The following is a 26,656-nucleotide window of genomic DNA, read 5'->3' on the forward strand; positions in this document are numbered from 1 at the left end:
ACATAAATTTGTTTGTTTTGCTAAATATTTAGGCATTAAAGGGGTTGAAATACTGAACTTGAATACTGGTTTATAGTATATGACCAGCTGGCAGAAGTGGAAAGGGATTCTGGAACTGGGTCACTTGAGCAGCCTCTTGGATGGAAAATGGCAGAAATAAAAAGGATAGGAATACATCATGTCAAATCTATTTCTAAATGAGTGATTTGACATTAAAATAACAATAATTTACATTGAGATAATCTTCTCAATGCCAAACTATGATATTTTAGTCCAAATGTGTTATTCTCAATGCAGCAATAACACATTAATTCTATGAACTTTGGACTTATGCTGCCTACAAAATTAACATTCAGCTACAAAATGGCCTAAGATAAGCCATTTAATAGAGCAATGTTTCTTACCTCTTCTTAACATCTTGCTCTAAATGTTTGTATCTTCTGGTTAAGTCTTTGACAGTTTCTGCGAGCTGATTCTTGTCTGTCAAATTGCCAGATGCTGTCAGCTCCTCTGCCAGTCGCTGTAGAGTCTGCAGATCTTCACTATGCTTTACCATTTCTGTACTCTCCTCCTATGGTAAACATATACAGTCAGATGCAGTTAAGAAAAATAGCATGGCTTCTCTTGCTTATCAATGCAAACGCTGGGGAATGAAGTATTATTTTGAACAGGGTATTTTAATAGGATGCTGACTAACTAGAATGTTATGTCCTAGTTGGTGCTGAGTGCCCCAATTGCTGTTACAGTTGCACCCAGAGTTGAAAATTGTGGCACTGGAAAAGCACAGCAGGTCAGGCAGCATCCGAGGAGCAGGAGAACTGACGTTTCAGGCATAATTCCTGATGAATTATACCAGAAATGTCAATTCTCCTGCTCCTTGGATACCGGCTGACCTGCTGTGCTTTTCTAGTGCTACATTCATTGATGCTGATCTCCACTTTCTCTTTACAGTTGCACCCATCCAAACAAGGGGACAGATTTCCATCATACTCATCACTTGTAGGTGAAACAGTTTTGAGGAGACAGCAGTTCAGCCACTCCCTACAGAATCTTCAGTGTTTTATTTGCTCTGGTAACTATGGCCTTTTGTGGGTGTCCAGTTAAGTTTCTGGTCAATGCTGGCCCTGTGGTGTTTGTGGTAAAGAAAGGAGGCAATAATATAGTAAGCGAAACAGCTTTTTCTTGCACTGATGTAATTTACCACTTATTAGTCAAACTTGGATGACATCCAGATCTTGTTCCATGCAAACAAAGACTACTTCATTATCCAAGGAATTTCAAATTGAATGACTACAGTCCTCAACTTAGTGAGCAGATCCACTTCTAACTTTATGGTAGAGTGAAAGTCAGCTTAAGGTAGTTGAGTCTGGCACACGGCTTGGCAAGTTAACATATTAATTGCCCATATGTTTAATTGAAGTGTGTTTGCATTAGTGATAAGTTACATCTAATGCTTTTTAGTGCTCATTTTACAAACAAAAAAAAAATTGGTGGATCACAACTAGAAATAAGTTTACAAGCATTGTATTCACCAGCATTTTCTGTGAAAAATAAGCAATGTCTTTATTTGGATCTGCTCCAGCTGCCAGGCTTTGTGATTTACTGTTCATGAACTGTCCAATGTCCTGTACCAATTTCTCAAACTGCTCCATTTTGGGAAGCAGCTTTCTCAACTTCTCTTCTTTCTCCTGCTGTTCACTGCATACTGCTCCCAATTGGCTGTTCAGCTGGTCAAGTTTCTCTTGGAGCGAGGAAGCAGTTGCTCCATCTGCATTTTCAATGAAACCACAAACCATTTCCTGCATTGCGTTGATGCTGCTTTGATGGCTAGCAATATCCTGCTTTAATTTCTAAAAGATTAAAAAAAAATTATTTTTGTATAATGAAAACAATTATGTATCTTAAAACTTCAGTATACATTATAATTTTAATTTTAGGAAGTAGCTATTGGTCGTTCCTGTCAGTTGTACTCCTGTCATATGTAGAGAGAGAGAGATCAATCAAGTCAAAGAGGGAAGGCGTGAGGGGACTAGGGAGAAAAACAGAAAAAAGATAATAGTTTTAGGTATTCTAACACTACTGCCAGGATAAAAGGTAATATTCACAGTGTATCTGTAAAACGAAATATAAGCTGTCCAAAAATCTCAATGTTCATAAAGGAATCTCCTAGAAAATCATGAAAATATAGCAATAGGAACACAAAGTTATTATAATTTAACGGTTCTGTAAAGCACAAGTCTGAGAGAGAACTCACAGTATTTTGGGCAAGGGTATCCTGGATGGCAGCACATGAAGTCAATAAATTATCCTGATTTTTCAAATTCTTTTCAATGTCTTCCAACCAGTCCAGTAAGTTATCCAAGCCTTCTTGAACATTTTGGGACTGAGCACTTGCCATCTGCAACTTCTCACTACGCTTTGACACTAGCTGTGTCAAGTTTTCATATCTCTGTGTGATACAATCTGAAAAGAACAAAATGTAAATATGGCAACATGTAGCTAAATTTAAAGTTACAGTTTCATTAAAAGCAGGTTCTACAGTGACAAAGGGAAGTCATTAAAAGTGAATTTTATTTTGTACTTTCAAGTCAGTTGTAGAGGGAAGGAGGGGCGACAAGGGCAAATAAAGGTTGGAGCAGGGACAGTGAAGGGTACAGAGTACGAGCGTGAGCGAGACAGGGGACAGGGGGTGGAAGGGGGTTATTTGAAAAGAATGTGTGTGAAAGGTAGTTGGAGCTGAAAATAGAGGGAGCTGACAATGACGGGTAGACGAAGATGGGGGAGAAAGTGATTATCCCTGTCTCAAAGTTTCAACTCAGCAGCGCCCTCTTGACCTGTCCATCGCCTTTCTCATCCATCTGCTCCACCCTCATCTCCGACCAATCACCTTCTCCCCCACCTTCATCTACCTATTGCACTCTCAGCTACCTTTCCCTCAAACCGAATCCCCCTCCCGTTTATCTCTCAGCCCCCCCCAGCACACAACCCTCATTTCTGATGAAGGACAAATGCCAGAAACGTCAATTCTCCTGCTCCTCAGATGCCACCTGACCTGCTGTGTCTTTCCAGCACCACACACACTATCCTCATCTCCATCATCTGCAGTGCTTTCTTTCTCCCAGGAACAAAAGTATGCCAGTTAGCCCATTGATTATGCTGGTATCAAACAGGATCATGCTGGTATCCTATCACCAAGTCACCCTTTAATTACACATTGACGGTCCTTGTCACTGATTCAGCTTCTTCAGAACCAGTCCGCTCTGATACTCCTGTTTTTTAGATTAGATTACTTAGTGTGGAAACAGGCCCTTCGGCCCAACAAGTCCACACCGACCCTCTGAAGAGCAACCCACCCAGACCCATTCCACTACACTTATCCATTCACCTAACACTACGGGCAATTTAGCATAGCTAATTCACCTAACCCACACATCTTTGGACTGTGGGAGGAGCACCTGGAGGAAACCCACGCAGACACGGGGAGAGCATGCAAACTCCACACAGACAGTTGCCAGAGGTGGGAACTGAACCCAGGTCTCTGGCGCTGTGAGGCAGCAGTGCTAACCACGGTGCCACCGTGTTCTTATCTGTCAGCTAGGGCTCCCTGATTGGACCAGATTAACAACCCCAATCATATTCAATGATGCCCACTTGGCTGACTTTGTTACAATCACTACACATACTTTAGGAAAACATCCCTTCAGTCAGAGTTGTTGGGCTTTCACTTAACATCTTTATATTCCCCCACTAACATGCCCGAAACCACCAGATTTATTTGGCAGTCTCATATCCATCATGCTTTTATCCACCAAATAAACTCACTAGTAAACCTGCCCCATAAGCCAACCAAACAAAACAGTCTGGACAGAAAAACTGAGAATTTTCATTTTATGCATTGACTATCTTTACTAATTATAGTTTCTGACAAAAGCACTACTTGCGCCAGTTTTTTGCCTTTGTTTTAGATTCCAGTAAATTCTTTTATTGCTTTTGTATGAGTTTAAAGTTATTCTTATTTTCAAATGAATAACATAAGACTTTTGAAACAGTTGGCTGGTATAGCATGACTCTGACATAATTACTTGCTTCATTATTTGATACAAATATGTTACTGTGATTGAGAGGAGTCCCTGCACAAAATCCCATTTGGTCCAGTTTTCATTTTCACCATCTCCAAACTAGGTAGGCTTAACTCCACAACTCAATGATTTATGAACTTCTCGTGCAGTACTTTCAAACGACTTAACACTTGAACTATGTGCCACTACAGCAAAGACATAATTCAATAAATATGTGCTATACAATACCAGGAGGATTCTGGCATAACTTGCCTGGATCACTACATCGTTCATAAGTTTAAACTTCATTCTGAACGTAGCTTGTCTGGAACAGTACTGTACTTAAAACAGTATTGCTATGTTATTTATATGTGGACTTTAACTCCATACAAGTCTTCAGCCTAAAACAATTGATTAGGCTTTTTCATTATTGGTGATATGACAGATAGCTATTTGCAATGGATGTATGAGCTCATTCATGAAAATAAACAAACATTTGAAACTGTCACAACTTATACCATATTTCTAAGAATGGTTCAGATAGTTTGGAGTTTCTTTCAGATTCATTGTGAGTACCGAAGAAACTTGCAGTAATTGTTGATAGGAAATATTGTTTCTCAACTATACCTGTTCTTTGCTGAATTTGATTCTGGTTCAGAATCAGGTCATCATCCAAGGACAGTAATGATTTTGCTGCTTGCTGTAACTTCTCTACACTGACTTGATGTTCATCTAAGTCTTCCTGAAGCACCTGTAATTACACAACTCAGTGAGACATCCAGAGCATAAATTCATAACGATTCCAGGAATTGTACACAAGCAGTATCACAAGTACAAGTAAAATACAAATTACATGGTAACTAAAATCTTAAATAATGTTCACTGAACATAATTTGAACAGCTTCAATAATTATAAGTAAACTCCAGCAAACGTGGGTGGCACAGTGCTCAGTGGTAGGAACAGCTACTTCAAAGCACCAGGGACCTAGGTTCGATTCTACCCTTAGGCATCTTGCTGTGTGGAGTTTGCACATGCTTCCCACGTCTGTGTGGGTTTCTGCCAGGTGTTTTGGTTTCCTCCCACAGTCCAAAGACCTACAAGTTAGGTGGGTTGGTCATGCCAAATTATCCATATAGTGTCCAGGGATGTAGTAACGGGAAATGTAGGGTTACAGGGAAAAGGGTATGGGGAAGAGTCTGGTGTGGAATGCTACCCAAAGGGTCAGTGTGGATTTGTTGGGCTGATTGGCCTGTTTCCACACCTGTAGAGATTCTATTTCTATGACATAAACTCTTATCTAGCATTTAAATTAGGAAAGTGTCTCAAGGTACTTTACAGGGTTTGGGTTTCAGTTTGACTTTTATCATTATTCTTTATTTTAGTTGAATTTTTATTCAATAGCTCCTCTTTGTGGCTTAATATATTAAGGCATAGTCCAGTTTTCCACTCTCATACAGAATGGAAGGCTAATAATGTGTTAGAAATAGTCTCAATTGCTTTTGATTAGGGAAGGGAAAAATGAGCTGGGGCTTAGTCTTCTGAACGACATCCAGTAGCTTGGAGAATATATTAGGATGATATGTTTTAGAGCAACAAATTGGGTACCACTTAAGTCTGCTGACACAGTTTCTTGATGCAGAAAATATTGAAAAGGCTGTTGCCTACAGGCACCATATTCATCCTTCAGGGAAAGGGAGGAGAGAAAGTTGTCGAGATTGAAGACTGTGACATGGATTAAGAGTTCCTGCAGGATTTCTTCTAAAACTAAATAAATATGTAACTGCCAGTGTTAAACCAACAGTTGTAAAATCACGATTTGTCATTGTTATTCTACAGACAAAAAAAATTTAATAGCAGCATGTGTGATAGCTGATCATACCGTAATGTCCTTAAATCAGTCACCCTTTTAAAATTGTCCAATTTATGACTACTACCATATGTCTCATTCCTGCCCTCTGAAGTGGTGTAGCAAAGCACTCAATTCAGCAATTAATGATAGGTTATAATTGCCAGCCAAGCTCACATCCCAGAATATAATTTTGAACTTTTGACAATGTGCATTTGTATAAAGATCATGATTTAGATAATTTAAAAACTATTGCACACTATCCTGCTGCCAGGATGCTTCTGGCTCTTCAGTATTAAATCAATCTTACAGAATAACTTATACAGATGATAAATTTGCCAGATTTAATTTGCCATAGGACATACAGAGACAAAATTTCACATCACGAGGTTATATTTACCCTTACAACTCTGTACATAGTTCCAGCTTGACATCAGGAAAGCTCAAGGAGGAAAACTGGAGTGAGCACCTGGCAAATTCAACTCAACATTTGCTCTGAATGATTTCCATGTTGGATTTCAGGCACCAACACCTCAGCGCATGCTCCATGGACACTGGCCACATACACCACATGTTCAGACATTGGCAGCCAACGTGTGCCAAATTAAGGAAACCCTCAGTGCATATCTCAGGCCTACTTACAGAATGCTTTGGCTCTTAAAGGCTGTATCTTGTGCTGCTCTAACGACTATCTTGTGCAGGTGGTATCGCTAGACTCTTTCCTTGCTCTCAGTGCTCACAGTATTCCTGTCTTGCATTGCTTTTTTGTGCTTCACTGCTGTTTGCCATACCTCTCTGCACACAAAGTCAGGAAGCTTGAAATTGCTGTCAGCAGGCCTCTGTCAAGTTAAGGGGAGAACCTTCACTCAAGTTTTCTTGGCACAGTAAGTCAAGGACAACCTCAATTCTAGTGCAGGTTCTACCAGGGCAGTTAGAATCAGGGTATTCTTTTCATAAGGTGTGAGAAGCCATGTGACGCAGGATGCCTTGGCTCATTCCACCCTGTTGTGGCCCGTTTTCCTCATGGATTGAGAGAAGTGGTGGTACTTCAGAAGATGAAAGCGAGTGACACAGCTATTACTGTTGGTGCAGATGGGAATGTGGGTGTGTAGGAAGTGCAGAAGACATGCAGAGTTACTGGTGTTCAGTTTGGTGACAGCGAGTGGGGAAGATGTTGCAGATGATATTGAGAATGGAGGAGTATGAACTTTGGTGGAAGTTAAGCACAGTAACAGAGATAGAGTGAGCATGAGCTATATCAGTGAGATAATGGTGGAATGTATCCTGGCGAATTGGAGAAAAGTAGACATTGTCCTTCTTGTAGTTTGGCCATTCCTCCAGATGGGAAAAAAAAGTACTTTAAACCCAGCTGGCAACCTCTGACCAAGTTGGCATTGTCTGGGGCTATAGACTCCACAGCTGGCCCTGGGGGAAGATGAAGAGGAAGTCCCATATTGGCACCATTCTGTCCAGAAGTATGTCCAGGACCCTGCCTGCAAAGCAGGGGTCGAATATGTCCCATCTGTCATATCCAGGGTTAAAAATGTCAGCATGCACGCAGGGCAACCCCACACTGGCAGTGTGTGAATTCGTTTACAATGGATTTTTAAAGATGGTATGGCGTAAGAGATGCTGGTGAATTCCAGCTTGTCTGAGGGGAGAGTTGTTCCGGAAACAGCACGTGGATAAGACAAGGCAAAAATCAGATGAGAGGAATGCCAGCACAGTGGAGGCTATACAGCTGCACCAGAATGTACAACCTGGTTGGTTAAGGAGGAAAAGCCAGATCTTCTTAAACCATATACGTGTGAAGGTAAAGTTTACTCGCGTAGGCCAAGAGGAGCAGGCAAAGAGGTTACAATATTAAGAGATACAGGATCCTCTCAATCTGTGATGTTGAGAGATGATGATATATGTACCTCTGAATGACTACTGGTGGAAGAAATGCTAGTGAGTGGAATTCATGGTGAGACAAGTAGTGCTCAGTTATGTAGAATGAGGTTAGAGTGTCCAGTGAAAAGTGGAGAATTGGTGGTAGGAGTACTGGAAAAATGCTCAGCTTCAGGAATACAATTTGTCATTGCTAACAATATGGCCGGTCCACAGGTAGGAGTGCTGCCTACTATGGTTGAAAAGCCAGTGGAAAATCAGGCAACTGAGGTATTACAGGAAGTATACCCTGGGACTTCTCCTGACTATGTGGTAACAAGGTCATAAAGTCACCAGTTGAAACAGGAAAGATCAAAAGAATACAAACAAGAAAGATGAAGTGGAATTATCAGAGACCTTGTTTGATCAAATGATTGTCATATATTTGCTCTTGTTTGTGTCAAAGTAGAAATCTAGATGTAAGTTTGCTCACTGAGCTGGAATATTCATTTTCAGATACTTCATCACCATACTAGGTAATATCTTCAGTGAGCCTCTGGATGAAGTCCTGGAGGTGTAGACCACTTTCTATGTTTGGGTTTTCTCAGGGATGGGAAATGGGATCCAAGTCAATGTGCTTGCTGATAGAGTTCCGGTTGGAATGGCATTCTTCTAGGAATTCTGTGCGTGTCTCTGTTTGACTTGTTCTAAGATGGATGTGTTGTCCTTCCTCATCCGTATGCAAGGATACAAGCGAGAGCAGGTCATGTCTTTTTGCGGCTAGTTGATATTCATATATCCTGGTGGCTAGTTTTCTGCCTGTTTGTCCAATGTAGTGCTAGTTACAGTTCTTGTGAGGTATTTTGTAAATGACATTAGTTTTGCTTGCTGTCTGTATAGGGTCTTTCAAGTTCATTAGCTGCCATTTTTGTGTGTTCGTGGGCTACCATGACGACAGGGAGTTTGAGTAGCCTGGCAGCCATTTCTGAGGTGCCTGGCTAGTGTTTCTGACATGTTTTGTCTGCTTGCTTGGGTTTGTTGCTGATAAATCGGTGGACTATGTTCATTGGGTACCCATTCTTTTCGAATAAACTGTATGGGTGATTTCCCTCTGCTCCATGTAGTTCCTGTGTTGCAGTGCGTGGTGGCACATTGAAATATTATTATAAAATATTTCAAAGTTATAAAATATATTAAAAATATCTCAACATTGAATTAGTGCAGGAGTTGGCTAGACAGCATTTAAAAATATCACAGCATACAATGAAACAGGAAGCAGACAAGAAATCAAAAACTTGCTACCAGAGTTAAAGCGTTCACATTACTTCCAGTGATAGGTGAACTTTAAAAGCAAGGTTTAGTGGACCTTATCAAGTCAAAAAGAGGTTGAGTGAGGTGAACTATTTAATAAGGACTCCAGACAGAAAGAAGTCTGTGTCATGTGATTATGCTCCCCCAGACCCATTCCCTCTGATTAATGCTCTATGGGCAATTTATCATGGCCAATTCACCTGACCTGCACATCTTTGGACTGTGGGAGGAAACCGGAGCACCCGGAGGAAACCCACGCAGACACGGGGAGAATGTGCAAATTTCACACAGACAGTCACCAGAGGCTGGAATTGAACCCAGGTCCTTGGTGCTGTGAGGCAGCAGTGCTAACCACTGAGCCACTTAAGGACAAAAATTACAGATTATTTAGGTGGAGCTTATTATTACAGCCAATCAATTTGAAAATTATACATGTGGCAAGACGGAAAAACGTGACTACTGACACATTGTTGAGACTTGCATGAGAAATGGAGGCATTCAGTGACAGGAGTAAACAGACTGAAATAGAATGTAGAAGTGTAAGCTTGCATGGCTATAGTCAGTGTAATGTATATTTGTTGTAGTATACTAACCATGTACGATTTAAGGAGTTTTAAAATGAAGCCATATTTGGATATTGATGGTTCACTTTTTTTTAAAAAAGAAGGGGGAGGTGTTACGATGCTGACCCTTTAAGAAGGTTATGTTGCCCTTGGTTTTTTTCAACAAGGGTTTGTAAAAGGCAGAGGTTCTGGTGTGTCTGAGGTTATGCCTAACAGAGATTGCCCAAGGCAATAAATTAGGGAAAAGGCTTTCAGTTTTGTTTTTAAAACACGCTTGTACAATAAAAGGGGAGTACCAGTTTCCCTAGACCAGAGATTTCTCTAGTTTGGTTTTGTTTTATCTAGGGTCCTAGAGAAACAGCTGCTGGAGTGATAAGAGGATCCATTCAGCAAATGATCCCTAGCTGATTCGCTCTGACATCTCTCTTGTAAGAACCTGTGTTTGAATTTACCATTTCACCAAGGCATATGTTTATAAGGATGTTGCAGGAAAATTAGAACAGCATTATTAAGTTGTGATAGAATCGGTTGGGTTTTCAGATAGGTTAAATTATTTTATATTCTGTTCTATTTTGTTCATGTTTCATTTGGTAGTCTGTAAATAAATTCTATTCTGTTTAAAACTGAGTTATTTGACCAACTGCATCACTCCTGGAATATCCACGTTAATCTGCTAAACAACTAGAAAAGTTAGGTCCTGGGTTACCTTCTTGAAATGTTTTGTGGGGGTCTGGCCTGGTCCATAACAATGGCTCCAGAAAGACTACAATATTAAAGCTCCTCACAGATATAGATCAAAATTGACATTCCACTAGCTTAAAATCCAGACCCCAAAATAAATCATAATATGTTTTAAAAAAAAATCACACCCTACATCAAAATTAAGTAATAATTTTTAGTGTTTTTGGAAAAAAGTGAACCATCAATATCCAAATAAGGCTTCATTTTAAAACTCCTTTAATCGTACATGGTTAGTATACTTATTAATCTCACTGACATTAATAATAATTTCCATGAAGTGAATCAAACTGGCTAAGATGTCAGGGATGCTGGGGACCTTTATGGGAAGCAGATGGATCATCCACTTGGCATTTATGGGCAAAGGGGATTACAAATGTTTTGGCTTTATTTTTTGCATTGATGCACTGGGCTCACTCATCTTTGAGAATGAAGATATTTGGGGAGCCACCTCCAAAGTGTGTTGCTTAATTGCCCACAATCATTCGTGACTGGATATGGCAGGCCTGAAAAGCTTACATGTGATCCATTTGCACAATTGCATAAATGTCTATTATATACTTCTTCCACAGATTGGTATACAACTAGTCCACGTATGGTAGCTTCACCAGGTTAATGCCTCATCTTTTGGTAGTTATATTTCTGGCACACCCTCCTGCATTCACTTTAGGGGTTTTAATATTATTGTTTATAATACATAATATTACTTTGCAGTTTTTACAGTTTTGCCTTTACAAGTAAAGAAATCTCTATATTAATATTTTGAGAATGAATGGTTTTACCTTGATACTCTCAAGCTGCATCTGCAGGCTTTGTGGATCAGAAGAAATTGTTTCTGACAGAAGCTCGTCTCCAGTTGTCTCAGAGTTCCCTAACCACACATCCAATCCGTTGGCAACCTCTTGGAAATGTTGGTATTTTTCCAACATACTTGTCAGGTGACAACTAAGTTTATTGCACTGTGAACCAAGCAAATAATTACATGGACTTTTAAAACCCTCCATTTTGTTTAATGGCATACTGTCTGTTTTGCACAATTCAATGAATATCCAACCCACACAAAGATAAAAATTCACTGCCACGTGTTTTTGAAAATTTAATTAATTCATAACACTGCATTTGATACTTTCAGCAGCAATATCTTTTTGAAAACTAACGAAATAGCAAGGCTGAGTGAGCACCATCAAAAATGCACAAATCAGAAGAGAGAAGACGGGAATCAAAAGGTGGTGGAACACAGGAAGACACTCCATTTAGAAGAACTATCCAATTAGTACAATTGCTTGGCTGTTGCTCTATAAACCTGGACATTTTTTCCTCTGTCAATTACTTATCCAGTTCCCTTTAGAAAATTATAATGGAATCATCCCTCATAACTCCAGAATGAACTCCACCACCTTTTCAGACTTATCCCAACATCATTTCACTGTTATGTGCACAAGGAGCAGAAATGTTAAAATAGGTGGGGTTTTAGGGTAACTCCCAGCTATCAGACAGCTTCAAGAAGAAATGAACTTTTCTGCAAGCCCAGTCTGTGTTGTACTAAGCTAGGAATAATCAATGATTAAACAATGATCACCCAAAGTGGGAAAGTATTCCATTTCACTCCACCAACCACTTAATTTAAAGAGGATACAAAATCAAAAGATTATTCTTTGATTTACAGGACTAGCATTTAGAAAATACAAAATTAAAAAAAAAATTACAATAATTCTAAATGTCTAATTTTCAAATTGAACAATACAATGATGACCAGCAGCTCAACAATTGCCTCAATTTTCAATATGTTGCGTTTCGGCTTAATTTTCTTTGAAGTCGAGCCTGGTACAATTACACTTCCCAGGAAATAAAGTATTATTTACTAGGATGCTATTATTTGTTGCAGTGGCTTGTGCATAATTGAAGGAGTGGGAGCACTTAAGATGGTCATAACGGACAGGCGATATAATAACAGGTTACTGTCTCCCATGCCAGTATTATTTACAAGACAACTGAACTATGCACATTGTCTATCTAACCACATATTAACCATTGATTTATCTTGTGTTTTTCTGGAATTTTAAAATATAATCTAAGACATTAAATATCTTTCATTTCCTTAATGTAAAAGTATCTTACTTTGGAATGAAGTGTGTTATAGCGATGTTTGGCATTTTCCAACTTGTTCTTTACCAGTGTGCTGGTAACAGACGGATCAATGGGGGTCTTAAAATTTTCATTTGTATTGGTTTCAGCAAAAGCATCTGCAGTATCCAGGACCTTTTGTCCAGAGATTGTGATATATCTTAGATCTCCTTTATGAGAAATAATATCCTCAGAGAAACTCTTCTGTCTCTGCAGTTTGATTTGTAATGAGTCGCTGTCCATTTCTCCAACTTTTATCTCTTCAAGTTCATTTTCAGATTGGAGTAGCCAGGCCTCAAACTCCCCATAATCTATTTTTACAAAAAAGTAAGGTTTCAATTATACAGATATCGTTATAATGTTGGATTAAATCTTATATTTTGGAAAGTGGAAACCATTAAAAAGAAATCAAATTATTTAGAATTAATTCTATCTCAGAACAATTACTACAGCTAATTCCAATCATGTTCTTGAAACTAGTGTTTCATGTAAGTTTATTCACAATTCTTTTCACTTCAAGTAAACAGGCTTCTTTTGAAATTTGGAAAGCAATGTGATTCATTCACCCACCTTTTAGAAATTTTTGGAGTTCTTCTTGCAGGACCTGCACATGTTTCAGTTGAGTTTCTGCCTGCAAAACTGCTGTCTCATACTGTACCTTCAACTCATTTAGACTATTCTGCAGTCGCTCTTTCTGTTCTGGTGAAAGGTTATGGCTGTGCTTGTCCAGGAAGGATTGAGCTGACTGCGTTGCCAACAAGAAATCTTGCTGTTGCGATAACAAGTTTTCAAGACTGACCTGAAAGAAAGAGATTTTCCTTTGTAGGCAGATCTATATTCAAGTTTTCATGATCCAAAATCTTTTTTCAGGAACTTAGGTCTCTTTAGTACAAGATCAATTGAAATATGATAAAACAGTCTTCCTGATTTTCAGTAAAGGAAGATGACCAGACATTAAACAAACACGGCCCTTGGGGTGGGGGGAGGTGAGTGATGTTGGAGAGAGAGCGAGCGAGCGAGAGAGAGAGGAGAGCGCGCGAGAGTGAACAGTTATTTATTGGAATTTTAACTTGCCAATAGGCATAGTGACAAGTTTCTTGTCCTGCTAAGGATGATGGGCAAAACCTCAGTGCTTCAGCAGTACATGGGTATAGGAAATGATCAGTAAAAAGTACCAAAGGGGGCAATTTATAAAGGAAGGTGCCTCTTTGGCACATTTTAAAACATTTAAGAAAGCAGATAAAGCAACCAGTCCAGCACAGTGGGCAGGGTAGACAGGAACTCCTTTAAAAGGAAGTAATTTAGTTGGGTACATGCCTACAGGCAGTTGAACTGATCTCATTCAGACTAGGACACTTGGGTCGGATTGGAAAATTCCCAGTAGACATGTTTAGCCATTTTTAACATAAACCTGTGCAGATATGTTATGATACACCTCTACAGCAGGAAGGACTTGAACCTGGGCTTTCCAATCTAGAGACAGGGACATTATCCTCAACCAACCTCTTCAATCTCTGTTTGACAAGACTCTTAATGAGCCTAACTGCCTGTTCACCATCAGACCAGATACACTTCGAGCTCTGGAACTGTACCTGCCTCAGGAATGGCGTCAGAAAACCAGAAGGTCATGAGAATATCAATAACACCTTATAAAACAAAGAATTGTGGATGCTGGAGATTTGGAACAAAGAAAAACAAACTGCTGGAGAAACACAGCAGATCTGACAGTATCTGTGAAGAGAAAATAGAGTTAATGTTTTGAGTCCAATGACCCTTTTTCAGAATTAGAGGTAGCTAGGAAAAGGTGGTAATATACTAAAGGTGGAGCATGAAGGGAAAGAGGAATGAACCAAAAAGCAGAGAAAGTGGGCTCTAATCTCTACCGTTCCCTCTCACACACCCCATCATAAATACCACCTTTGCTAGCTGCTTCTAGTTCTGAGGAAAGGTCATTGGACTCAAAACATTAAACACTTTTCTCTCCATAGGTGCTACCAGATCTGCTGGGTTTCCCACACATATACCAGTTGTTTCTGTTTGATACTTAAAAATGTGTTGCTGGAAAAGCGCAGGAGGTCAGGCAAAGGAACAGGAGAATCGACGTTTTGGGCATAAGCCCTTCTTCAGGCTTATGCCCAAAACATCGATTCTCCTGTTACTTTGATGCTGCCTGACCTGCTGCGCTTTTCCAGTAACACATTTTTAAGCGCTGATCTCCAGCATCTGCAGTCCTCATTTTCTCCTAGTTTCTGTTTGATATTAAGGGTCAAGTCAATATAGCAACAGAGATCTTCTTGTTATGCAACTGTTTTAGAAAGTGCTCTAATCGGAAACAGACTGAAATATTCATACCTTTAGTGCTTGCTGCTGCTGGTTCAGACTTACACCCATCTCAGCCACAGTATTTGTTCCATCATTCGGGCCCTGTAACTGTAAATCATTTCTTAATGCTTCTAATTTGCCACCTTCATACTTTAAACTCGGTTCTTCCTGAAGCAGTACATGTTGGGAACACGATGCTGCCTGCTGTTCCATGGCTGAGAGCCACCCTAAAAGGCCATCTATTTTACCCTTGTTTTCTTCAAATTCTTTGACAGCTTGAGCCTATAAATAATTACATTTTTAAAGTTAATAGCATTTGATGAAAGATAACAATTCTCAATTTTTCTAGATTTAATACATAAGTTTAAGAACTGAAATGATCATTAAGAAGTTTTTGGGTTGGATTTTACAGCTCCCGGTGGGGTGTGCTGTTGGCAGTACAGGAGTGGGGGTGACAAAATATTACATGTGGTCAATTCCCTGCCATCTTGGTTGCTCTCAACCGGCTCCCAGAATATACTGGGTTGTTGCATGACAAAAAAAAAGGCAATCTACATAATATTTTTAGATAAATAATGCAACTGTGATTGAGTTTCGTACCAAGCCTTAATATTACATGGCCCATTTCAGATGTGGGCAGCACGGTGGCACAGTGGTTAGCACTGCTGCCTCACAGCACGAGAGACCGGGATTCAATTCCCGCTTCAGGTGACTCTCTGTGCAGAGTTTGCACGTTCTCCCCGTGTCTGCTCTGGTTTCCTCCCACAATTCAAAAAAAAATGTAAAAATGTGTAGGTTAGGTGAATTGGCCATGCTAAATTGCCTGTAGTGTTAGGTGAAGAGGTAAATGTAGAGGAATGGTTCTGGGTGGGTTGCGCTTCGGCAGGTCGGTGTGGACTTGTTGGGCCGAAGGGCCTGTTTCCACACTAAGTAATCTAATCTAATCATAGTAAATATGTCTTCATTTTGGGCCTATTTGCAATTACAGAAACAACTACTTCTCAATTCTACTGGTGCTGGGACTGGAAAAGCTGTTGGATGAACTGGTTGGCGATCAGCTCAAGAGTGGATCTTCCTTCCATTGAGTGGCATATTTCCACTCTCTACTATTTAGTCTGCACCATGTCGGACTGTTACAGGCCAGCTTTTTAAAAAAATTGCCGGCATCTGACATTTGCAACAGATTTCAACTTCATGTTTTAATCTACAGCATTCTAATATAGATCACACTGTCATAATCCTACTGATTACTATTTGTAGGTTTGGTATTTGCAAGATTAAATCACCAATTTTTATGCAGCTGTAAGAGGTAAGCAATAGAAAAGATGTAATGATTTAATTACTGTTACCACATTCATGTCTTTATCACTGCTGAGTGTCTGAGTATCACTCTCCAGTGCAAGAGTGGTATTGGTGGCACCCTATCAACAGTGTGTATTACCTTCTCAGTTTCTTGCTGGACAGCTTTTGTTAATGCATTGTCAACTTGCTTCTGAAGTGTGTCAGTACTTTGACACAAGACTTGGTGTTGAGCCTTTACTTCCAGTAATTTTGTTTCAACTGCTGTCAGTTCATCAGAATCTAGCTTGCCTCGATTCTCCTCCAATAGACGTTGTGTGGCTTTGGTTACATCCTCTACCACAGAAGCATGTGATTGCACATCTTTTTGCAAAGCCTAAAAAGGGAACATAGCACCAAAATCAATAGAATAGCATTTCTGCACAAAAAGACAATTAAAGTACACTGTTTGCATCATTTGATTTCCAGGGTCGTGATTTAGAAACACAAAATAGGAGGAGTAGGCCATTCAGCGCTTCAAGTCTGCTCTGCCATTCAATGTGATTATGCTTCATCATCCAACTCAGTGCCCTGTTCCAACTTTCTCCCCATACCCTTCGATTTCTTTAGCCTTAAGAATTCACCGAGTAGAAAAATGTGTTGCAGTATTAGTTGCAATAAGTGATGGTCTGGTTTCTTTCATTTTTCACAGTCTAGATTCCATTTAATTGCATTTGTACGAGTCAAAACTACTCCTGTGGTAGTGAGGTTCACATTCTAGCCAGAGTTTTGTTTGAATTTCCTATTGGACTTGCTAGCATTGAGCTGTATTTCAGCATATGGTTTGGTAGCCCAATGTCAGGGCAAAAAATGGGACCTAAGCCCATATGTACTGGCAGAGGCACTGGCTCTGCAATTTTACAATAGTTGGTCTCCCAATTGACCGCCTGCTGGCAAATCAGACAATTAGGGAAGGCTATGGGAGTTGGATGTTGCCAGCAGCACTGCAATAGTCTGTCAATTAGGCCATTCCTGCAAATCTGATTCCCAACTATGTGTGTGCATGGTGTGTGTGCGCGTGAGAGAGACTGTGTATTTGATTGTGCGTGTGCACATATATATGCACATGTGGTGGGGCAAGGAGACAGATATACTGCTTTGCAGCCCTCTGCTGGAAAGAAATGGGGACCCTTCTTGATGCAGATCCTCACGGTTTCACTGGATGTCCCACCACCCAGTGAAAGTCAATGTCTGTTTTCTAATTTTTAAAGTAAAAGTTGTTACCTCTCAACAAACTTCAAGAAACAAAGACAAAAAGTATATCATTCAAGATCTGTTGTGTGTGTGTTTGGATGACATTAACTTAAACTAAAACAACAGATAGGTGGTCAAAAAGTAAGGATGTTTTATTCCTGTAAACTTGCAATAACTAACCTGAATTACGCTCTGATGCTGATGAAGAGCTGGCAGGTCACTCTCGCCAACTGCCACCTGGTGACTGGCTACGCTGCTAGCTGTCTGAGCCAGCCATGTACTGAGTTCATCCAGTTTCTGCCTGCATTCCTCTTGTTGTTCTTGCTGTGCCTGAAAGGAGACCAAAAAAAAAATTACATGCCTAATTCCTGTGCCGGTGATATTAGTCTCAGAACAGTTGTCTTTAAATAAAACTTTACACTGTCTATAGACTACTTCTGCATGAGGGCAATACACAGATCTGTGCAGATTTTTGATGTAGAAGGTTCTAAAGCCATTTTTATTAAATATTGGTGGATGTCGGAGTTGACACACAAGTTAAACACAGATACGGAACAGCTTGTTTAGTTAATTAAAATATATTGGAAGTTTACAACAATCTCAAATTCAAATCCAAATATAATTCATAATGAAATAGGCATTTGAAAACCATGTTCGAAAGGTAATAAGTTTGTGATTTTTAATACAAGGTTTAAGTTGGTTAATTTAAATTTTAGACTACTTGTATGATACTAGAAAGAAAATCTCATGGGTTTAATTGCCAATAAGAATTTTATGCATTATGGCATCTAGATCTAAGGTCACTACACATTCAGAAATCTGCAAAGAACATCAGTTGAGCCAGTTTGATTTTTGAGTTGGTTGAACATGAACTTAGTTTGTTTGTCTCTCCATCTTTTGTATACACTTTAGCGACCATTGCATGAATTAGTAAAATTGAGCAAGATGTGTCACACAAATACAAGGAGTGTATCAAAGCCACAGTGTGAAAGTGTCACAAAATATTTTAGAAGCAGTGCAGGATCAGTTGTTATTGAACAATAATGACAGGAACTATAAGCAGTGGTTTTGCAGTTTAAAAACCACAGTTAACACTTGAATAACCATTTTCAGATCCACTACAAAGAATTATCTTCATTATAATGTGAGCCAGGGCGAATTACGGAACAAAAGTATCTGGAAAAGCAAGGCAAAACAGGTTACAAGATTGACAACAATGACCATTGGTTAGAGGGTTACAGATAGCATTGCAGCTGAACAAAACACACAAGGATAATCTACACAACATGTTAAAATACTGCCAATATGATGAAATGTCTAATTAGAGTGCAATTTAATCCAGATTAAAGACTTTTGGGTTGCTTTACGATTAATCTTGTTATGGTCAAAGTCAATTTCATCAAGTTTATGTTTCTACTAGGAGTTCAAACTTCTTGGGATATTTTTAATACTTGGTTGTGCCAATTTACATGGCCCCATTCAATTTAATCCATCACACTGAACAATGATTTTTCATATCATGTGTTCAGCTGCGCTTAGCGAAATATTTCCAGTTTTCTCATCAAATAGGTACTAGTGTATTTTCTTTCTAATTGAATTCCATTGTTGATTTACAGACTGTGTGGTAGCTACTTGACTGGACATAATATGCACAGCAAACTGCTTTACTTTTTTATCCCTTTACCTAGTTAGACCTGAATTGTTCAAACTGGGCATGTCTTAGTGTTCAAGATGATAAAACAGTACTGTGCGGCTTTGACTAACGAAAGCAGTTTATCATTTCTAATAACCTAACAATTCTAATAACCATCATTTTAGTATTCACAGTTGGAAACTATTTGAAATTAAAGAGAACTGCAGTTATTTTAGTAATACACAACAATGCTTTCAGGTAGAATTGCAATTGATTCAAATCACAAAGAACATTACTAGTTGCTTGCCCCTCCTTAACATGCAACAGTTGAATGCATTTTGAAAATAAATTCTCACTTTGTCTCTAGCAATGTTAATACTTTATTATAAACAAGAAACTATGATTTTCTTTTCCTAAGGTTGAATATATCCTTGTGCTTAAAGTTAGTTGCAGACTGGTCCAAACCTTCTCGAACTCCACGGAACTTTTGTCTCGAAGGTGAAGATCTAATGCTTCTATTCGTTCCAAAACATTTTCAGAGGTTTCCCTAAATGATCGCTGGAGTTCGTTTAATAGTCTAAGCAATTGCCTGCTTTGTTGAGGGGTTAGGTCTTGGGCATGTTCAGAAATAAAGAACTGAATATCAAAAGCTGCATCATCAATAACTGGTTTAATTTGTGACAGTGATTGTTTCAGTTCCTGTAAAAGGGAGGAGGAGAAAGTGAAAGAAAATAAATTAATGTTCACTTGAAACCCAAAGTGCTATAGCATTATCTACATTTTAGAACTGCAGAAAATACTTGGAATATTTTAATGAAAATCATTGTACTTGTTGTGTTCTTAAATCTCGTCACTTACAAATAGTTATAGGTATATTGTAACTGAGTTACATACACCCAAGATGAAACCTATAGGTATTAAACAAAAAGACATAATTATACTGTCCATCTCTAAAACCTACTGCTGGGAGTTGTCCACCAGTAGTGGTATGATACTTTACCAATTTCCATCACAATGCCTGACCCTTGAGGTAGATGTTATGTCAAGAAGTTGATGTAACACAACTTATTGAGAATGCTGGCTTCCTTGAAAAATTCAAAGCACAACTTCACTTTTAATGCCATGATTGCTTGAAAATTGAATCGAGTATCAGAGAAAGCTGGTGGAGCCAAAAAAGCATCAAATGTGGACATCCAAATGAGAAATTGAAACAGAAGTAAGTGCTTTTTAACACTACATGCAAGAGACACAACAGGAAACCTGCTACATTAAGGTTACTCAGCAGTCCACTTGGAAACTAATGTTATCTATGAAATTAAGATGACCCATTAAATTCAAGGTCACTGGTAAAAATATGAACAAACTTGAGACTTGCAAACATCCAAAATTCCTGGGTTGCTTATTCATTCATCCTGCTCAAAGTATTCAAAAGAAAAATTTTGGGAAGATTTAAATGAGGGAAGTGAAACTAGGTCTTTAACAGAAGAATAATGTTTTGAATGCTTTAAGTTCAAATAATAAACAAACTATTATACTTTAAGTAACAAGGAAAGAAAATAAGTGATGACAAACAACACCAAGAACATAAAAACTCAATAAGATTAGAAACAAGTGAAACAAAATAATTTTCAAAGGCAGCAGGAAAGGAAGTGCTGAAGATTGGAATGCAGTTGTGTTTTCTATGGTGGAGCATTTCATAGGAGGCTAACGTGCTGTTTAGATATGAGGAGAGGTTATAAAGCATGGTTGTCTTTTGATGCTTTCTGAATATGCATAAAGTAAAAACAATTGAAATTGGAAATATGAACGTCCTTTGAAGGAGGGTTCAAATTCAACCAGTCACCATTCACCAAAGTATTAAATCAATAAAGGTTGTGTGGAATATTGTTCAGCAAGTTCCAGGATGTTGCCTGAGGGTGTCTATTAGAGAAGAAAAAAAGATTTATTTCTTGAATTTTTCATAACTTAAGATATTACTCAGAATATTGTGCAGGTATATATTCAAGAAACTGGAGCGTTCACATCTTTGGTCAAGTAATATTACCCAAGGAATTTGAAATCAGATGGCATGGAGGACCTGAGCAAGCCACTGTTTTTAATCAAAACAAAAACAGAAATTGTTGGAGAAGTTCAACAGGTCTGGCAGCATCTGTGGAGAAAAATCAAAGTTAAGCCTTCCTTAGTCACTGGATGCAAAACATTAACTCTGATTTCTCTCCACAGATGCTGCCAGACTTGCTAAACTTGCTCAGTAATTTCTGTTTTTGTCTGATTTCCAGCATCTGCAGTCATTTCAGTTACTTACCTTCTTAAAAGGAAATTAGACTGGAGGAGTTTGAAGATTTGCACACAAAATAAGAAAGCATAAAGAAAAATATCAGGTATGAATTTCTGGTCATTGCAATTAATTGTTTTGAACTCTTGTTTCATGAAACAGATGGGTTCTGGTGGGAAGTTATTTTAGTAAGGAATCAACTGCAGGAAACCAACTTATCCTCAGAACATTAATTAAATTTTATTTAAACTTCCTCAAATTTTCCTCAAGTTTGTAACACTATTTTTGTACTGCATGTATGCTATTTACTTATGGGTTAATTTGAAAAGTGAGTCAGTCATTTACCTTATACTGCTGCAGATTCTGTTTCAAGACCATCACATCTTTTGACGTCTCAGATTCGGTCTTATGCACAATTTCTGAGGTTTGAATTAACAAGCCCATAAGTGCTCCTTGTTTCTTTTGAAGATGTTCATATTCAGTGATTACTTTATTCTTAAAAACAAAAGACAATGGTTAGTAACACATACCTTTTAAATACCAGTTTAACTTCTGGTTTATTTCGTATCCTCAATAATACGGTTGAAAATTATGTCCTACTTCCATTCTCCAAATTACTCTTGTGCAAGCAGTTTTATTTACTTTTTTTTGTCAAATCTCCACAACTTCTAATATAGTCACTACTTCAAGTAACGTAATTCAGTTGCATATGGCAAATTATTTTCTTTTTTGCAGGAAAAAAACTTTTCAATGAGATTTTTATCCACAACTTCTGATACCTAGTATGCATAAGTTTTAAATGGGCATTAACTACATCAGTTTTCCGTTATATAATTACAGTGGAACAAATCAACTTCTGGAACTTTGTTTTTAACAAAGAGGGGGGAAGAGGGGGGGGGGGGGGGGGGGGGGAGAGAAGGGGGGGGCGGAAGGGGGGGGGTGCGGAAGGGGGGGGGGTGCGGAAGGGGGGGGGTGCGGAAGGGGGGGGGGTGCGGAAGGGGGGGGGGTGCGGAAGGGGGGGGGGTGCGGAAGGGGGGGGGTGCGGAAGGGGGGGGGTGCGGAAGGGGGGGGGGTGCGGAAGGGGGGGGGGTGCGGAAGGGGGGGGGGTGCGGAAGGGGGGGGGGTGCGGAAGGGGGGGGGGTGCGGAAGGGGGGGGGTGCGGAAGGGGGGGGGTGCGGAAGGGGGGGGGTGCGGAAGGGGGGGGGTGCGGAAGGGGGGGGGTGCGGAAGGGGGGGGGGTGCGGAAGGGGGGGGGTGCGGAAGGGGGGGGGTGCGGAAGGGGGGGGGTGCGGAAGGGGGGTGGTGAGGAAAGGAAGGGGGGGGAGGAAAGGAAGGGGGGGGGGAGGAAAGGAAGGGGGGGGAGGAAGAGAGGGGGGGGGGAAGAGGAAGGGGGGGGGAGGAAGAGAGGGGGGGGAGAGGAAGGGGGGGGAGGAAAGGAAGGGGGGGAGAGGAAGGGGGGGAGGAAGAGAGGGGGGGGAAGAAGGGGGGGGAGGAAGAGAGGGGGGGGAGGAAGAGAGGGGGGGGAGGAAGAGAGGGGGGGGAGGAAGAGAGGGGGGGGAGGAAGAGGGGGGGGGGAGGAAGAGGGGGGGGGGAGGAAGAGAGGGGGGGGAGGAAGAGAGGGGGGGGAGGAAGAGAGGGGGGGGAGGAAGAGAGGGGGGGGAGGAAGAGAGGGGGGGGAGGAAGAGAGGGGGGGGGAGGAAGAGAGGGGGGGGGAGGAAGAGAGGGGGGGGGAGGAAGAGAGGGGGGGGGAGGAAGAGAGGGGGGGGGGAGGAAGAGAGGGGGGGGGAGGAAGAGAGGGGGGGGGAGGAAGAGAGGGGGGGGGAGGAAGAGAGGGGGGGGAGGAAGAGAGGGGGGGGAGGAAGAGAGGGGGGGGAGGAAGAGAGGGTGGGAGGAAGAGAGGGGGGGGAAAAAAGAGAGGGGGGGGAAAAAGAGAGGGGGGGGAAAAAGAGAGGGGGGGGAAAAAGAGAGGGGGGGGGAAGAGAGAGGGAAAAACTGACACTGCCTCTGCTGTTTAAATTCATGTATCACTGGACATCAGAGGGCATCTGGGAAAATTAACAAACAGTGAAACTCACAACTGATCTTGGAGGAATTGTTGGGCGAAGTTCACAACACAGAATCAGATAAGTTAATTGTTGCTTTAAGTGTGGCCTACAGAAAGTCTGCAGTAGTGAGTAGAGTGGGTTCTATGTTTTTGGAGATATGTCTCTTGATTAAAAACTTAAATTGTAAGCCATAACTATTAATTTAAGCTGAGGCAGTGTTTGTAGAGGAATAAGACATGTTATTTTCTGGGTCTGTAGATTGTGAAAGAGCAAAAATGGCCTTTAATAGAGTGATACATACTTGTTGTCAGATGTGGGAGTTTAATGAGAGTTTAAGTGTTACTGCAGATTATATCTGCCATAAATGCTGTTGGTTGCGAATCTTATCAGAGCGAATGGATCGGTTGGAGAGACAGCTAGAAGCAATGAGGAATGTTCCACAAAAAACAGGAGTGCAGGAGTCTTTTGTGGCTAAACCCATTTCAAACAGGTATGCTGTTTTGGAAAATGCAGGGGGTGATGGATTCTCAGGGGAACGTAGTACGAACATCCAAGTTTCTGGTATTGAGACTGGCTCTAATGCAATGAGAAGTACCTCGGGTTCCAGGAGATCAATTGGGGATTCTCTAGTCAGAGGCACAGGCGTTTCTATGGCCAGCAGCGAAAAAGCAGAATGGTGTGTTGCTTCCCTGGTACCAGGATCAAGGATGTCTCAGAAAGGGTGCAGAACATTCTCATGGGGGAAGAGGGGCCAGCAAGAGGTCATTGTCCACATTGGAACCAACGACAAGGGAAGGGAAAAGGTTGAGATTCTGAAGGGAGTACAGAGAGTTAGGCAGGAATTGAAAAAGGAGCTCCTCGAGAGTCGTAATATCTGGATTACTCCCAGTGCAACGAGCTAGTGAGGGCAGGAATAGGAGGATAGAGCAGATGAATGCATGGCTGAGGAGCTGGGATATAGGAGAAGGATTCACATTTTTGGATCAGTGGAATCTCTTTTGGGGTAGAAGTGACCTGTACAAGAAGGACGGATTGCACCAAAATTGGAAGGGGACTAATATACTGGCTGGGAGATTTGCTCAAGCTGCTTGGGAGGATTTAAACTAATAAAGGTGGGGAGATAGTGAGGAAAGAGGTCAATATGAGATTGGTACAGTTGAGAACAGAAGTGTCAAACAGTCAGGGCAGGCAGGGACAAGATAGGACTAATAAATTAAACTGCATTTATTTCAATGCAAGGGGCCTAACAACGAAGGCTGATGAACTCAGGGCATGGTTAGGAAAATGGGACTAGGATATCATAGCAATTACAGAAACATGGCTCAGCGATGGACAGGACTGGCAGCTTAATGTTCCAGGATACAAATGCTACAGGAAGGATAAACAGGGAGGCAAGAGAGGAGGGGGAGTGGCATTTTTGATAAGGGATAGCATTATAGCTGTGCTGAGGGAGGATATTCCTGGAAATACATCCAGGGAAGTTATTTGGGTGGAACCGAGAAATAAGAAAGGGATGATCACCTTATTGGGATTGTATTATAGACCCCCCCCCAATAGTCAGAGGGAAATTGAGAAACAAGCTTGTAAGGAGATCTCAGCTATGTGTAAGAATAATAGGGTGGTTATGGTGGGGGATTTTAAACTTCCAAACATATACTGGGGCTACCATAGTGTTAAGGGTTGAGATGGAGAGGAGTTTAAGTGTGTACAAGAAAATTTTCTGATTCAGTATATGGATATACCTACAAGAAAAGGTACAAAACTTGACCTACTCTTGGGAAATAAGGCAGGGCAGGTGACTGAGGTGTCAGTGGGGGAGCACTTTGGGGCCAGCGACCATAATTCTATTAGTTTTAAAATAGTGATGGAAAAGGATGGACCAGATCTAAAAGTTGAAGTTCTAAATTGGAGAAAGGCAAATTTTGACGGTATTAGGCAAGAACATTTGAAAGCTGATTGAGGGCAGATGTTCACAGGTAAAGGGACGGCTGGAAAATGGGAAGCCTTCAGAAAACGAAAAATGAGAAAATGAGAAAAGAAAATATATTCCTGTTAGGGTGAAAGGAAAGGCTAGTAGGTATAGGGAATAATGGATGACTAAAGAAATTGAGGGTTTGGTTAAGAAAAAGGAAGCATATGTCAGCTAGAGACAGCATAGATCGAGTGAATCCTTAGAAGAGTATAAAGGAGTATACTTAAGAGGGAAATCAGGAGGGCAACAAAAGGGGACATGAGATAGCTTTGGCAAATAGAATTAAGGAAATTCTAAAGGGTTTTTACAATTACAATTACATTGGCAAAAGGGTAACTAGGGAGAGAATAGGGCCCCTCAAAGATCAGCAAGGCGGCCTTTGTGCGGAGCTGCAGAAAAAAGGGGAGATACGAGTATTTTGCATCAGTGTTTACTGTGGAAAAGGATATGGAAGATATAGAAATAGATGGTGACACCTTGCAAAATGTCCATATTACAGAGGAGGAAGTGCTGGGGATCTTGAAACGCATAAAAAGGTGGATAAATCCCCAGGACCTGATCAGGTGTACCAGAGAACTCTGTGGGAAGCTAGAGAAGTGATTGCTGGTCCTCTTGCTAAGATATTTGTATCATGGATAATCACAGGTGAGGTGCTGGTAGACTGGAGGTTGGCTAACGTGATGCCTCTGTTTAAGAAGGGTGGTAAGGACAAGCAAGGGAACTATAGTCCAGTGAGCCTGACATCGGTGGTGGGCAAGTTTTGGAGGGAATCCTGAGGGACAGGATGTACATGTATTTGGAAAGGCAAGCACTGATTAGGGAAATCATGACACTCAAACTTGATTGAGTTTTTTGAAGAAGTAACAAAGAGGATTGATAAGGACAGAGCTGTAGATGTGATCTATATGGACTTCAGTAAGGCATTAGACAAAGTAGCTCATGGGAGACTGGTTAGCAAAGTTAGATCTCACGGAATACAGGGAGAACTAGCCATTTGGATACAGAACTAGCTCAAAAGTAGAAGACAGAGGGTGGTGGTGGAGGGTTGTTTTTCAGACTGGAGGCATGTGACCAGTGGAGTGCCACAAAGATTGGTGCTGGGTCCTCTACATTTTGTCATTTACATAAATGATTTGGATGCGAGCATAAGAAGAACAGTTACTAAGTTTGCAGATGACACCAAAATTGGAGGTGTCGTGGACAGCGAAGAGGGTTACCTCAGATTACAACCTCAGATCTTGACCAGATGGGTCAATGGGCTGAGAAGTGGCAGATGGAGTTTAATTCAGATAAATGCGGGATGCTGCATTTTGAGAAAGCAAATCTTAGCAGGACTTATACACTTAATGGTAAGGTCATAGGGAGTGT

General features: G+C 40.6%; 1 protein-coding gene across 22 annotated transcripts in view; it reads right to left on the minus strand.

Annotated features, from left to right (window-relative positions):
• Positions 1–26,656, minus strand: part of macf1a (microtubule actin crosslinking factor 1a) — a 599,180-nt gene that overhangs the window by 176,150 nt on the left and 396,374 nt on the right. For 17 of the 22 annotated variants that reach the window (XM_072548450.1, XM_072548451.1, XM_072548439.1 and 14 more), the window contains 12 exons: positions 21,618–21,767; positions 19,463–19,696; positions 17,545–17,694; positions 16,274–16,507; positions 14,863–15,114; positions 13,081–13,309; positions 12,505–12,821; positions 11,169–11,345; positions 4,686–4,809; positions 2,255–2,463; positions 1,533–1,850; positions 405–571 (listed from right to left, as the gene is read on the minus strand). In XM_072548450.1, coding sequence (XP_072404551.1) covers positions 405–571; positions 1,533–1,850; positions 2,255–2,463; positions 4,686–4,809; positions 11,169–11,345; positions 12,505–12,821; positions 13,081–13,309; positions 14,863–15,114; positions 16,274–16,507; positions 17,545–17,694; positions 19,463–19,696; positions 21,618–21,767 — 2,561 coding nt within the window. The remainder of the gene's footprint in view (positions 1–404; positions 572–1,532; positions 1,851–2,254; positions 2,464–4,685; positions 4,810–11,168; positions 11,346–12,504; positions 12,822–13,080; positions 13,310–14,862; positions 15,115–16,273; positions 16,508–17,544; positions 17,695–19,462; positions 19,697–21,617; positions 21,768–26,656) is intronic. The other 5 variants (XM_072548454.1, XM_072548453.1, XM_072548452.1 and 2 more) reach the window with 1 other exon arrangement.

The sequence above is a fragment of the Chiloscyllium punctatum genome, chromosome 27 (genome assembly GCF_047496795.1).
Source record: "Chiloscyllium punctatum isolate Juve2018m chromosome 27, sChiPun1.3, whole genome shotgun sequence".
Taxonomy (NCBI): Eukaryota; Metazoa; Chordata; class Chondrichthyes; order Orectolobiformes; family Hemiscylliidae; genus Chiloscyllium; species Chiloscyllium punctatum.